Source organism: Vulpes vulpes, chromosome 12 (assembly GCF_048418805.1).
Source record: "Vulpes vulpes isolate BD-2025 chromosome 12, VulVul3, whole genome shotgun sequence".
NCBI classification, from domain to species: domain Eukaryota; kingdom Metazoa; phylum Chordata; class Mammalia; order Carnivora; family Canidae; genus Vulpes; species Vulpes vulpes.
The window spans coordinates 40793952-40809993 of NC_132791.1; the positions used below are offsets into that span (position 1 = coordinate 40793952).

The 16042-nt window shown below is 36.2% G+C and overlaps 1 protein-coding gene across 42 annotated transcripts in view; it reads left to right on the forward strand.

Moving 5' to 3' along the window:
- The window catches only part of MPDZ (multiple PDZ domain crumbs cell polarity complex component), a 160870-nt gene that overhangs the window by 62631 nt on the left and 82197 nt on the right, over positions 1–16042 (forward strand). For 16 of the 42 annotated variants that reach the window (XM_072728282.1, XM_072728271.1, XM_072728274.1 and 13 more), the window contains exons 11-16: positions 8203–8386; positions 9377–9466; positions 11072–11181; positions 13580–13726; positions 14614–14778; positions 15748–15933. In XM_072728282.1, the coding sequence (XP_072584383.1) occupies positions 8203–8386; positions 9377–9466; positions 11072–11181; positions 13580–13726; positions 14614–14778; positions 15748–15933 (882 nt within the window). The remainder of the gene's footprint in view (positions 1–8202; positions 8387–9376; positions 9467–11071; positions 11182–13579; positions 13727–14613; positions 14779–15747; positions 15934–16042) is intronic. The other 26 variants (XM_072728286.1, XM_072728273.1, XM_072728302.1 and 23 more) reach the window with 2 other exon arrangements.

Genomic DNA, 16042 nt, shown 5'->3' on the forward strand with positions numbered 1-16042 from the left:
TAAGTTGGTTATAACCTGGGAATGAGTTTTAAGCACTGCATCTTCATTTGTCATACCATGAAAATTAACTACCTTTTTTTTTTTTTTTAATTTGGAGAAAAGGAGTGGAGAGAGAGTGCATAGATACGGACTTTAAATCCGTTTCCAATACTGAATTAAAAATTGAAAATGTAGCCAATGTGCTCTTTTTCCCCAAGACATGTATTTTAATCCATTAGAAAACCTTTTAAAAATCACCTTTATTAAGATATAATTCATATAGCCTATAATTCATCCACTTAAAGGATAGCTTTTAGTATATTCACAATTGTGAATCCATTTTTACAGTCAATTTTAAAAAATCTTCATTACCTTAAAAGGAAACCCCACACCCAGTATCAGTCTGTCCCTAATTCTTTCATCCTCCCAGCACAGACAGACACCAATCTTTTTTCTGTCTTTATAGTCTACTCTGTACATTTCTTGTAATTGGACTTATACAATATGTGGTCTTTTGTAATTGGTTTATTTCTCCAAGCATGTTTTCAAGGTTCATCCATGTTGTAGCATCTGAAATTCTTCATTTCTTTTTATAGCTGAAAATATTTCACTGTATGGATATACCACATTTTATTTACCCATTCATCGGTCAGTGGACATTTGGGTTGTTTCTACTCTTTGGTTGTTAAGGATAACGTTGCCACGAACATTTATGTGCAAGTTTTTGTGTGGATGTATGTTTTCATTTATCTTGGGTATATACTTAGGAATAGAATTGCTGGATCCAATGCAACTATTTAGTGAACTTTTTTCACCTACAAAATTGGGGGAAGGAAACTTCCCTTTATAATTTTCAGGAAGACCGAATGTGTAATTTAATAAAAATACCTGGTGTAATTCTTGGCACATATACAGTTTAATTAACAAAGCAAATCTTTACTGAAGGCCTGGAATAATTGCACATTTGAAAGAATCTCTCCGTAGCTTCTCTCCAAACTTGTCATTAATTTCATTCTTATGTAAGTTGAACCTCACAAAAGGATTTTGCTTCGGTAAGGTCAGTAATAAAGGGAATCATTGACTGGAAAGGAGAAGCCCCCTCTTCTTCTGAAGTGTTTTCTTGCTGTCAATAAAATCACTTGTCTTCACTGTTATCAGTGTTCTCAGTTTTAATCTTTAGCCATATATTTTTACTTCAAAGTTAGAAGTACCTCAGGCTCTCCCATCATGAAATGTTTTTGGTCATGTGTTAAGTTTTGTGAAATATCACCATCTTGTGGACTTTTCAGATACTAGCGGTAAAGTTCTTCACACTAGTTGCATTTTCACAACCACAGTCTTTGTTTTTTCTGATTTTGTTTTGGCAGCAGCTGTTCAGAGCTATACTTTGTTTTTATTTTGTAGCTGTCCAAGCCTTGAGAAGATGAAGAAACTATTTCTTGCTATTTTGAGGAAGTACTGTTTTATAATATTAAACTTACTTTGTTACAAGATTCCTGTTTTACAAATTGTGCTCTGTTGACCCCTGGGTTTTCTTTTCTTTTCTTCTTCTTTTTTTTTAAGATTTTATTTATTTATTCATGAAAGACACAGAGAGAGAGGCAGAGACACAGGCAGAGGGTGAAGCAGGCTCCCTGTGGGAAGACTGATGCAGGACTTGATCCCGGGACTCCAGGATCATGCCCTGGGCCAAAGGCGGCGCTAAACCGCTGAGCTACTACCTGAGCCAAAGGCGCACACTCCACCATTGAGCCACTCAGGCCCCTCATGCTTCTAGGTTTTCATTGTAGTCATTGGAGGGGAAGGAATAGAATGAATGATTCCATTTTATTCCACTGGTATTTCATACAAGAAGTATTTGATCAAGGGATTCTATTATATTTTAAAAAGTTGACCAAATGGACCATCAGATAAAATCATATGCTCATTCATTTTAGATTGATGTATACAGAGCCTTGCTAAAAGCAGTATGGAGTTATGATAGATTAAAAAAAGTATTGAGGCTCAGTGGATTAAATGTCTGACTCTTGATTTCATCTCAGGTCATGACCTCAGGGTCATGAAATCCAGCTCCACATCGGACTCCCTCCATGCTGGGTGTGGAGTCTCCTTCTGCCCTCCCTCTGCCCACTAGCGTGCACACTCTCTTCCCCCTCTTCCCCAAAAATAAATAAATAAATAAATAAATAAGTAAATAAATAAATAAATAAAATCTTTAGAGAAATTATTAAACAATTTCATAAGTAAGGAAAGGTGTCAAATATTGCCTTTGATATTCTGACTTTGTTAATAGGCTCAAGTTCTTTCTTAATACATATTTTTGTAAGCCTTTTTGAAGGAGGGCTTGGCTGGCTTGACTGAGTGTTCTCAGGAGCTGGGGTTTGAACGCCATTTGTTTTAACCAATAATTCTCACCTATATAATTGTTCCTGCTAATTGTAGTGTCTGTACTGTATGTTACGAGGTTATTGGAGCTTTTCTTGAGGGAGCACATAGGCAGTCCGCTGACATTGCATCTAGTCCCAGAACACTCTTGTCTGTGGTACCATTGGGTCTGAAGCCATGTCTTGACTCTGTCTTTGATAACAGACTAGAGCTGCCCAAGGTCCTGATTTGGGCTTTGGCGACCTTAGCTCATATGGATAAGTGTAATGATATTGAACAGAAACTGCTCTCAAGAAGGCTTGAGATTTTTATGTTTATCAATCACTTCTTCAGTCTGTTAATAATACCGGCTCCAGAATTTCTTCCCAGTGTAAAGTGCTAGGTGCCGAAATTTGGGAAAATAGATACCATTATTCACATATTACAGATGAAGATACTGAGAAATTTGAATTGAAATCTAGTTTTAAAAGTCCATAGTTGTAACATATCAATTTCTTCTCTGCCGGTACCATATCTGACGTTTGGGTAAGGAATATGTTTTTATATTTAGGCCATCAAATTTTGAAAATAAAGGAAGGCTGCAGTTTTTAAAAATATATTTGAACTTTATTGCTGCTAAGTTGACAAAATCATATGCATTTAATTTTTTAAAATGAAATTGAATTTTTAAAGAGTCGAGTAATAAATATCTATTGCAATTGAAAATTTAACCTAAATTCTGTGAATTTTAAGAATGTTTATTTTTTTTTTTAGATTTGCATTTTTCTTGTTACTCAGCATGGGGCCTTATATGCCACTATTTTTTTACTTTGGATTTTAAATCTGGTTAACCTCCCAGGCAGTTAGAGTATTTTGAGTAAATTTTACAGGAAGAGAATGTATTGGTAGATTTACCGAATCTTGTCTGAGAATCTCTTCTGTTGCCTTTGCACACTTTGACAATTTGGGGATAACAGAAACTGCACAAGCGGAACTCAGGGGAGATAATCTTTTTGTTTTGTTTTGTTTTTTAAAGATTTTATTTATTCATAAGAAACACAGAGAGAGAGAGACAGAGACACAGGCAGAAGGAGAAGCAGGCTCCATGCAGGGAGCCCAGTGTGGGACTCGATCCTGGAACTCCAGGACCACGCCCTGGGCCGAAGGCAGGTGCTAAACCACTGAGCCACTCAGGGATCCCCAGGGGAAGATAATCTTAAACAACTTTGAAAATTTTGTCATCAGTTGTCCCTTTTAATTTTCAATAGAGAAGGATCTTCCCTTTCCCCTGGAATAAATCTTAGACAAGTATCATGGCTTACAGTATTCTCAGAGAACAAAATGTCTAATGGCCAGTCACCAAACATGGTCCCAATTTTGTAATTGAAAATTTCTCACTCTAAGTAATAATTGAATTTCAAACTATACTCCTGGTGTAGTGGAAGCCAGCTCTGGCTTACATCGGGATAGAGAGTATATGATCCACTTTATCTTTATCTACCTTGCTATTCTTTTTCTCCTCACCTTCTTATGATAGTTTCTGGCCCTACCACTGTAAAGGTGAGAGAAGGAAGAGAAAGGAGGATGAGTAGACATTTTGTCCTTGACTGACTCTGCTGTAAGATAGTTTTGAGCCTGGCAGATGTTTAAATCTGTATCTTAAGGTTCCTTCTTGGATTCTTGGGATATCCTAGTTCAGATGTTTGTTTCAACTTCCCAAGACAGATGGTGGATTTTTCATCTGATTCTTCTTACCTTTGACCCCTGGGATCTAGGCGGTCTACTCTATAGATTCTTTTGGGGGTACCATTATTCCTTGGGGGTACTCTTGGGTAGGTTTCAAAATGACTTGAACCTGACTTTCTCATGTTGTGTGACCCTCCCCAGGACTCTGCCCAAAGTTAGGCACTTCTCAATATAATAGCAATTTTCTCTTGCTCCATTGTCAGAGCAACTGAACAGCCTCTTCTTATCCTCTTTATGGAGTTAGACACAACCCACCACATCCTCTCTACTACAGGTCACAGAACTCTTATGACCTGAGGCCAAAGGTAAAACATTTAAGTGGGTGGCATGAGGACTTACAAGAGTCTTGTCTCTTTAAAGGAAAATAAGACAAACTCCTGTTAAATTCCTAATCTTTGACAATCCAGTCCTTTTATACCCTAAATGTGTACAAATTTTCATTCCTTCCTACCTGGTTTAAATTTCTGCCTGGTGGGCTCTCATAGCTCACTGTGGTATAGGATATAAATTATCATAGCATCTCAACTATAATTTCCATTTTTACATGTATACTATTAAGTATAAAACTCTTGGTTCAGTTGGCCTGGATGGCTCAGTCAGTTAAGCATCCGACTCTTGACCTCAGCCCAGGTCTGGAGCTCAGGTTCATGAGTTCAAGCCCTACATTGGACTCTGTGCTGGGTCTAGAGCCTATTAAAAAAGAAGAAACAAAAACTCTTGGTTCGTAGTTTCTTTACCACAAATTCTATGGATAATCTTCTCACTCTATTACCTAGATGCTGGTAGATTTCTTTCTTTCTTTTTTATTTTCTTTTGGTCTTTGAAATCCATGAATTTTACCAGGTTCTAAGTGTTAAGTGTTTTGTTTTTTAAATCTGATTTCTGGTGTTTCATGTACTTCTTTGATTTGTAGACTAAGATGAATTTCCCTAAACTCCTAATCATGTCTTTGCTTATTTTTTTCTCATTTGTTCGCTTTTCCTTACAATTCTTTTCTGTTAATTTCATAGGGCAGCCTATATGCCTTTAGTCTTATTTCTCTTATCATCTGTTTATTCTTTTCCTCTGAAATATGGGAAAATTTTATATTCCTGCCTTCCATTTCCTGGCTTTGTTTTTGGAGTATTTAAAATCCTGTTGACTGCCCTCATTGTAACTATTTTCCTTTTCTTTTCTGGTAGATATTATTTTTTCTTTGCAACTATAATCCGTACTTCCATAAATGCAATGAAATACGAATCCTTTGAAGGAAAATTTCAAAAGATATCTTTCCTCCTGTTCACTGCTGCAACTATTTCGTTGGAAGATGTTTGTAATGATGCCTCAGTGCAAGCACTGTCTTTTGGACTGTGATATCTTATTTCATATCCTGTTATCCTTGGTCATTCATAGTAAGAATTATGCTTGTACAAATGGGATTTGAAATAAGATCTGCTGAAGATTAAGTTGGTTTTGTCCACATGATTTAGGAATTAACAAAGCAAGAAGGAAAAGGAACATTTAAATTTATTCAGGTTTTGCTTGTAGATTAATAAAGCAGAAACCAGTGCTGAAGCATCACAATGGGGGATTTTTTTTTTTTTTGCCTCTGTGTATTGAGAGATTGCTTTCTGTGTTTGTTGTGGAACAGGAGTTGGGGTTGTACGTGCATGCATGTGTGCATAGTGTGATTTCATTGCATAATCCCATGCTGCTGCATGCTCCCAGCATGGTGTGGGCTTTAGCACTTGGTGTGATTTTTTGGAATCACTGGTTATCCACATGTACCATCTGACTGCCTCCTTTTTTTCTTTTTAAAAGATTTTATGTATTCATTCATGGGAAACACAGGGAGAGAGGCAGAGACACAGGCAGAGGGAGAAGCAGGCTCCTCGGGGGGAGCACAATGTGGGACTGGATCCCTGGACTCCAGAATCATGCCCTGAGCCAAAGGCAGATGCTCATCACTGAGCCACCCAGGAGTTCCCTGACTTTTAATAAAAGACTCGTTGAATTTTACTGGAATTTTTTCTTCTAGGCCAAACAAGCTATTCTCTCACATAGAAAGATTCAGCTGGCCTGCCTTGGATCTGATCTTGTCCAGACCACTCCTAATAGAAATTTCCTCCAAGTTACTGGCAGAGGGACTTTTATTTTTCCATGGTTTCCAGTTTTGTTGGGAGTGTTTTCTCTTGTTACATTTTTATTAGTTATTCTGAAAGGGAATCAACAGGGTGAAGGTATGAGGAGTTACTTACTAAATACCTTATAAAGTGTAAGATTATTATCTAGAGAAACCTAGAAAAATCTAAATCAGAGGTCTCTAGATTTTTGAATATCTCCATCAATAAAAAAATCAACCACTCTTTTCTCTCTCCTCTTTATATGTTTATATATGATATATATTTTATATATAGTTTATTTACATTTACTATATTTATATATAGTGTTATTTACATATATAGTGTTTTATATACATACTTCATTTATACATTATGTGTATCTGTATATAAAAAATGGAATTTTAAAATATGTTTAATTAGAAGTTTTATTATATTCTTTCAGAAACCTATGAAATAAGATACTTTATCTTAGAGACCTCTGATCTAGTAATTCCTATTTATTTATTTATTTGAGAGAAAGCATGAGCAGGGCAAGGGTCAGAGGGAGAAGCAGGCTCCCCACTGATCACAGGGCCCAACTCAGGGCTTGATCAGATCCCAAAATCCTGACCTGAGCTGAAGGCAGATGCTTAACTGGTTGAGCCACCCAGGCATCCCAATTCTCATTCATTTAGTAACTAATTCAGTGCCTAATATGGCCAGTGCTGTACTTAGAAAAGCATGCCTCTTACACAGCCATTTTATACCCATTTCACAATTCAAAAGAAATATCAATGACTTTGAATTTCAATGTTAAATTTATTGTTCCACTTTTCCAAACTGTTTTCAATGTAGTTTTGAAATTTTGTAATTTTCAATGAATTTTTTAAAAATAAGGTACTATAATCTGCATTTATCTATTCCAAAAGGTAATTTGCTTTACAAAGAAATCCTTACATATGGATCAATGGCTCTGTATTCCCATTTGGGGTGAATATCTACTGAGCAGACAGGAGTACGTTTTAGTGACAGAAGAGCCTGTCTTCTTGGAGCATGCAGTCACAAACTAATAATGACAGAAAATGTAAAATGAAAATTCTGCTAAATGCTGGGAAGGATAAATTGTAAAGGGACTTTGACTATAGTCAACCTTAGGATAGTTCACTTATGAAAGTAACTATTGCACTGAGATCTGAAGCAAGTACAGATATTTTCTGGGTGGACAGATGAGCAAGAGCATGGGCTGGAGCGAGGCCAGAGGGTCTAGACTGGGGGAACAGAAGCTGCAGAGGCTTGGGGGCTCCTGGCTGGGGGGAACATTGCAGGACAGGAATGGAAATGAGCCCTCGGGGGCTGGAGGAGAGAGTGATAGGCAGCACCATGCTGGATGATACTGCTGGTGGAATTGGGGACAGTTGACACAGTAATGTTCACAGTATGGAAAGGTGGCCTAAAGAGTGTTCTGTGGAAGGCAGGCTTAGGACAATATGATCCTATCTGTAGTTTGGAAAGATCACGGGGCATCTTTAAATGTTTTATCTTTTGTGAACTAGAAAGAGGGAAAATTATGTATTTTCTGAAGAGGCAAAGACATAAAAAGGAAGGTAGTTTTGTCAGTTTTCTTTTTTTAAAGCTGGGATAAGTATGATATGGAATACATCAGCACTCTCAGAGACCACTTTTGTCACTGTCTTATACACTTTTATATCCTGAATATTGCTGGTTTCCAAACTTGACTGTGTATCAGGCAGGATCACCTGAGGAATATAAAAGAGTATTCCCACCTTGGAACTGTTGGCTCATAATACCCAGAAGTGAGACAGCATGATCTGTAATAAATAAAACAAAACTTTCTGGGTAATTCTAGTGTGTCTAAGTTATTACTGGTCCTGAAACAGGTGTTAGTTCATTCTCCAATTAGGGGAGAACTCAGTCCTGTTCTTTTCCCACTAACAAGCAGTAAACATGCATTTGGTGAATTGATAATACAAATATTCATTCATTTTTTTAATGTGTCTTGCTCTTATCACAGGTGGATGGCACAAACCTTCAGGGTTTTACCAATCAGCAAGCAGTAGAGGTGTTGCGACACACAGGACCAACTGTGCACCTGACACTAATGAGAAGAGGAGTGAAGCAGGAGGCTGAGCTCACGTCAAGGGAGGATGTCACAAAGGACATGGTTTTGTCTCCTTTGAATGCCAGCGGAAACAAAGGTAATGCCAGCCTAAACTGGTTTTCAGTTAGATGCTTATATCACTTAGCTATTTTTCTAATTCTAAAATTATTTAAAGAATAGCATTTAATCTTCACTATTCATTATGAACCAAATAAAAAGGAAATTTGATGACTAGTTCTGGACTAACCAGAACTAGTCAGAACTAGTGCTGAGTCCATTCACTGTAGAATAGGCTTCGGAAGAGAGCAGGTATCTTTCTTTCCTGTTTATCCAGTTACCGTTTCAGAGTTGGCAACGTGTGTTTACCTTTCCATCACTGCCTCACTTTTGGGTGTCATTCCATGTTTCCTCTTTAGGGGGAATCTGTTCTGCCTTTATTGTGTATGCAAGCCTCACATTTCTAAATGTCCAGCCTTTCCTTGCAGGTATCTACTTTTAATAACACGTTTAACAGTGTCATCCATAAGCTGTTAGTATGTGAATATCTCTGAAAATTAGTAGCTGACTGATGTAAGTGAAAAGTTTGTTGGTAGAAGTTAGGCTTTTGGTTTGAAAATGCTGTTTCATTTCCTAAACTAGTGACCATTCCGGTTATTTATGCCATATACTGTTTATTACAATACTAAGAGAAAGGGAGGCAAATCACATGAGAAATTTATTCTTTTCTTTAGAGAGAGAGTGAGAGACAGAATGAGTGGGGGAAAGGAGAGGGAGAGGGAGAATCTCAAGCAGACTCCCTGCTGGTGCAGAGCCTCATGTGGGGCTCAGTCTCAGGACCCCTGAGATCATGACCTAAGCGGAAATCAAGAGTCAGACACTTAACTGACTGAGCTACCCAGGCGCCCCGACAAATATATTCTTTGTCATGTTAATAGGAGAACTTCCCTTTAAGTACAAGTGGTTATTGAAAAGTTTAACTACCAAAAACACTCATCTTGGGGGGTCAGATAAATACAGTGGGATTTGAAAAACTTCATGTGCTTCATTATACTATAGATGTAACTACTAAAATATTCTTATCTTTAAGAAAATTATGAAAAAGATGAAGATTCTTCATCTTTGAGTAGAAACACCAGCATATTACCAATTGAAGAAGAAGGTAAACACCTGGAGCCAGGTTATTATGTTCTTTATTGTTTGTTCGTTTTTTAGAGGAATGTCTTTTGTAAAAGTGATTAAGCCTCTATGGATAGTATATTATTTAAAAGAAATCTATCAAAAAGGAAAGAGAGATACTTTTCAGTCTTTATTTATAGATGAGATTAATTTTTCTGGTAAGTTAAATAGTTCATTTATACTTGGCATATTTTCTGGCTGTACGTTTTTCTATCTTACATATTTTTAAAACCAGAACCTTTTAGGAATCACTTAGGTACAAGGTTTTATGTCAGTCCGCTTACTTCAGTACAGTCAATATGTCCATATCTTATTGAGCAAGTAATAATAAGATTATAAAGTATTTTTAAAATAAACATGAGAATCTTTTTTAAATTGTAAGCTCTTGGGAATGAAACTGGCCAGTTTTGGGAGGCTTTTTCTTGTCCATTTCTCAAAAATTCTAAATCTTAGATGGGAAGTTATTTAGAAAGGAATTGTATAGATAAATTATTAAACCTTTCTAAGATTTCCTTAACTATGAACCTAGGCTCTATCAAGCCATTTAAACATTTTTTAGAGCAGTATTGCTTTAACATGTAATTATGTCAGAATATACTGCCATGTTTAGGCTGGGAGCTATGTGCTTTCCTTACCTGTCACATTGATTTATGTGCTTTGGTAACTTAAATTCATTGAGCAGAGTCCAAGACTGATCTTCCTTCATGCGTATACTGCCCTTCACTAGATAGTTACATTGAAGCTCTGTGGTTCTTTAAAATATCTACTTCATTATTAATGTTTTTTTCCCTGCTGAAAACCTTTATTTTATTATTTTAAAGGAATATTTGTGTTTGCAGTAATATCCTAGGAGTGATCTGTAGGATTCATATGTGTTAATTCCATTGCATTGCTAATTATTTAAACTAAGAGTAGTGGGAAAGAATAAAAAGGTTTTAGAGCTTGAAACTTGAGGTAGTAAGTAGGGATGGGTGTGGAGGATCACTTCAAAAACCCAGATCATGTCTTTGCTTTGGTGAATATGCATTTGGGAGGAGGAGGGGAAGAAGCTCTAGACTTAGAATCAGAAGTCCCCGATTCTTTCTTAAACTAAGGAAAAACTTGTAAATGATTGTAATGCGTCTACCCTAGTGCTGGTCCTCAGACAACATACAAAAGAAATTAAACAGACTCATAGATACAGGAAACAACTGTTGGATACCAGAGTAGGGAGGTGTTTGGAAACAGGCAAAATAGGTGATGGGGATTAAGAGGTACAAACTTTGGTTGTTAAAACTATTGTCATGGGTATGCATTGTATAGCTTGGGGACTATAGTCAGTAATAATCTAATAACCTGATGTGACAAATGGTAGGTAGGGTTGTTGTAGGGATCATAATGTATGAAAATATTGAACTACTATGATACATACCTGAAATCAGCAGGATATTGTTTGTCTGTTACACTTCAATAAAAAATGTGTAGAGAAACAAGAGTAACTTATAAACTAGGTAAAGAGTCAGACTTGCCACAACAGACAGGTTCTGATCAATGTCTCTGAAATAGAATGTAAAATTATGGAAATTTTTGTAGTTTGTCACTAACTTAATTGTGTTGACTATTTCAGGGTATCCATTATTGTCAGCAGAGATAGAAGACATAGAAGATGCACAACAACAGGAAGCTGCCCTACTGACAAAGTGGCAAAGGATTATGGGGATTAATTATGAAATAGTGGTAGGTTGGCTTAGCTTCCCTAACTTCCTAGCTTGTAACTCTATTTGAACAAGAAGTTTATGACAAAAATGAAGATGATCTTCCTAAAGAGTACTAGAGAAGTGGCAAATGCCAAGGACTATTTTGAAGACCTAAATGCATTGATTCAGGTTGATTCAATGCATTGATTAAAAAATTCAGGTTGGAGAAAGTTGAGTGGTAACAAAGCAGCTGAAATAAATGAGATGAAAATTTTAGAACTTGCAATTCATCAATATTTTAATATTTTGAGCAGTAGTGTGTATTATATAGACAAAAGAAAGGAGAGTTGTTCTTTTTATTCTTGAATCGGAAATTTATAGAAAGAACCAGAATAGAGTAACATAATTTACTTAAAGATAAAATAAAAATCATTATGATCTATATAAAATTCTTTTTAAAAATTTTTTTAAAAAATATTTTATGTATTTATTCATGAGAGACACAGAGAGAGGCAGAGGCACAGGCAGAGGGAGGAGAAGCAGGCTCTATGCAGGCAGCCCAATGCGAGACTCAATCCCAGGACCCCAGGATCACGATCTGAGTCAAAGGCAGATGCTCAACCCCTGATTCACCCACGCATCCCTATATAAAATTCTAAGAAGATTTTTCCCACTCTGTCCTTATATATTTATTTTCCTTAAGTGGTTTAATTCTATATCCTCTATTCATTCCATTTATGCCATAGTGAATATTTTATGTTTATTAACAGTTTGCATATCTCGTATAGTAATTATGACCTGCTCTCCTAAAAACAGAGTTAACGAAGGTGACACAAATGATCAATCTAGATGTATACCAGCAAATTTCAGGGATTTCAAAAGGAAAAATACTATGTTAACTAGAGTTTTTCATATTGCTTAGAATATTCAAACAACTCTAGGAGAGATCAAAGAATAAATGTCATATAATGAAAACTAGCATTTATTGAGCACTTTGTGCAAAGCAGTATTCTTAGTGTTGCATTTAATCTTCCTGTGACAATGATCTTTTTTAAATACTCGGATGGTATAGCTGTTGTTTCCATTTTATTCAAGGTGAGGAAGAATACAATAAGGTCCAGCTTCACAATGGTTAATTTAGCATGAAAAGAAAGTTGAGAGATTCCTTCTAAGGGGGGAAGGTTAACATGGCTGGGATGTATACCTGAGACTGTACTACTTTGATGATAATTGAGTAGTGAAGGGAACTTTTTAATGAATCACTTTGTCATAGAGGTAAGACCCAGGACCATGAACTTTTGACTGTCTTTTGGTGCACATTGTTTCTTGGTGGTACTCCCAGTAATCTGTCAAGGGCAAAGTGTGCTCTGGTAAGAACTAAGCTGTTTATTGGCCGTCATCAAACAAAAGTAAGATAGATCTGACTTTAAATTGTTTGATATGTAGTTATACAGCATAAATGTGGTCCTAAGAGTAGTGGTATAGTAGAAGAAGGATTGATGGACATTACTGGGAAAGGATTTGGAGGGCTGCTCAGGTGAAGTGATATTTAAATTGGGTTTTAAGGAATGAGAGGATTTCATCCACAGTAGATTTCAAAATGGAATGATGTAACTTCTGATAATAACTACACATATTAGCAAGATTTTAAAGAGATCTTTTTTAATTAAACACTGTTTTTCTTAGTCACACTATCCCTCAGATTCCTGAACTATAAAATACAGGGGATGAAGTAGATCGATCATCTTTAGTATACCTTCTTATTTTAATATTATAATCTTTGGATAATTTGTGAAAATGGGATATTTCCTAACATCCTTCATTATTTAATGCAGCAGTAGAAAATGGAAATTTGTTCTCCTGTTTTAAGCTTTGGCTGAAGACCAGTGTTGTCCATTGATACCAGCGTAAGGTTAGGAATGTGAGCCCTCGGCTCAGACATTCCTAATGTCAAAGTTGTTTTATAGCTGTGTGACCCTGGGTAAGATACCCTCTTTAAATTTCATTTTCCTAATTTGGGAAACAGGGAGACATTGGGGTTGTTTATGAGAAGCACAAGATAATCTATGTAATGAAGTTTTGGCACATAAGTTAGGAGCTAAGTATGTATCTTTTCTATACTGTTGTTCAAGCTCAGGCATTTGATTTCTTCTGTGGTAGTTTAGATTACCCTCCATTTGTTATTAACATCTATTGGCACTGCATGGTATCTGGGGTGCTGGCACCTGGCTCCTTCCTCTGGATTTGTGTTGGTTAATGAAACTGATAGAACATCAGTCTTTTTTTCAGAGGCAAAGCTCCAGAGCTTTGCAGCTCTATCATAAAAGGTTTTTGAAGCTTTTTTGAGAAAGTTGACTTTTTGGAGAGTGAACATAAAATATACACATGAGAAAAAAAATGAGAAAAATCCTAGATTCATGATGATTTTTTCCTTTCAGGTTGCCCATGTGAGCAAGTTCAGTGAGAACAGCGGGTTGGGGATAAGTCTGGAAGCAACAGTGGGACATCATTTTATCCGATCTGTTCTACCAGAAGGTCCTGTTGGACACAGTGGGAAGCTTTTTAGTGGAGATGAACTGTTGGAAGTAAGGAGCTATGCCATTCTTCCATACCCTTAAATAAAATTCTGAAAAGGCTGCAGGAGGCTTAATGTGTAATAATAATATGCATAATAAGTAAGTTCTTATTTTAAATTTCCCCTCCAAAGGGTACTTGAGAGAAATATGCAAGTAAAAATCTACCTAAAGTAGAAATTTCATAACTGTGTGTAGATTGATTCTTCAGACCTAATTCCATGATGGGTGTTTTGTTTGTTTGTTTGTTTTAGTCCAGAAAGCTGTAATAACTTTCTTTTAAACAATTTAAAACACTTTTTAAATTTTTAGAGCAGGTAATACTTTCACATGTTTTAGAATCACAGAGAAAGTAAAGAGAGACTGTGAACAATCTCTTACTTGTGCTAATCCAGCCAGTTCTCATCACCCTTCATTAGGTAACTACTGTTTTATTTGGTACAGTGCAGTTTTCCAGATATGTTTAATGAAGAACTAAGAAAATATGGATACATTGTTTCCTCCCACTTTTAAAAGTATACTGGTTTATAATATGTGCCATTTTCCATTTTGATTTTTCTTTACTTAATGATATAAAATGTCAATTTGTAAAATACTCTGTTCCTTTTCCTTTCATCCCTGGGTACTTTTTTTATTACTTCTCCCTTTCCAAACTATTACGCTGGCACTTGAAACAGGGGTGAAAGATAGTGATTTTTCTGTGGGCCCTTAGAAGGTGCATTTCCAACACAAATCTGAAGTTGTTTTAGATCATACGACTGTAAGTAACTGGTTCTGAGCACAACAGAACTATGGTAATCACCACAGTAAAATTCATATTTATTTAATCAAATATTGGTTTCAGAAGAGTACTCATGTTATGAAATGTTCTCTCTTGGGCAACTTATCTTTTCGCACAGGTGAATGGCATAACTTTGCTTGGGGAAAATCATCAAGATGTGGTGAATATTTTAAAAGAACTGCCAATAGAAGTGACAATGGTGTGCTGTCGACGAACTGTGCCACCCACCAGCCAGTCAGGATTGGATAGTCTGGACTTATGTGATATTGAACTGACAGAAAAGGTATCAGATTTGAGAATAGTCAGAATAAATAATGGAAAGTCTAAATGGCATCTAAAATTTCTAAGCCTTTTTTTCTTTGATTTGGCATTCGATTTCCTCAAAATCAGTGGCTTGTAGGAAAGACCTTGGTATCAGACAAACATGCGTTTGAATCAGACTTAACACTAGTTCTGTGACCTTGGGCAAGTCATTTCATCTTTCTGAATCACACTTTCTTCTCTGTAAAATCTGCATCACAGTGCCTGTCTTCAGAAGATTGTTCTGTTCTTTAAAGAAGAACATAATATAATATATGCATATATCCTTTCTGTGACTTTAGGTCTTATTTGAATATTTTTATACTTTTTAAATATGAGAAATTTGAGCTCATTATACTGCATGTCAGATAATATTCTGTGACATCCAGGCCTCTCATTTTCAAGGCAACACAGGTAAGAAATCACACAGTCTTTAAGCCCAGACCAATCTGACTTCAAATCTTATCTTGCTACTGTGCATGCTAATTTATTAATGAAATAATCATGTGCATGGATTACAACATTTTAGAACGTTTGTTTGCAGAGAGTACAAACTTTTACAGATAGTCATTTCCTCTTGAATTGTTATGTATAAGAATTTTTTCTTTAATATTAAAGTAGGTTTACATTTTTTTTTCTCACTACAGAGGTGATTCAGATACCGTCAAAACTACCCAGAGTCATGCTGCTGAGATGTAACCATTGTGTGTTTTTATAGATCTTTGAACCATACATTTTTAATGTCTGTTCCATGTTAGGTATTTCTGTCTCTTTAACAACCTTCAGTAATTACTACCTTAATTTGTAAAAGTTCATGGTAAGCTGTTGCTATTCTTATTTGTGAGTGGCTTGTTCTGGACAGATGCTGGGACTCTCCCTTTTTCTTGTAGTGTTGGCATATGTCTGCTAATCTAGTGCCTCTGAAATAAGAGCTGTCTGGTCTGTTCCTCAGCCTCATGTAGATCTAGGCGAGTTCATTGGGTCCTCAGAGACTGAGGATCCTGTGCTGGCGATGACTGATGTGAGTCAGAATGCGGAGGAGGTTCAAGGACCTTTGGCCATGTGGGAGGTTGATGTTCAACACATCGAGTTGGAGAAAGGGAACAAAGGACTTGGTTTTAGCATTTTAGATTACCAGGTAAATATATCTTATTTTTAACAATTTTTTAAAAAAGATAATGTATACTCAAGGTATATTGTAGATAAGAGAAAAAGCAGTTAATATTTTAGAGTTATCAAAGACATTT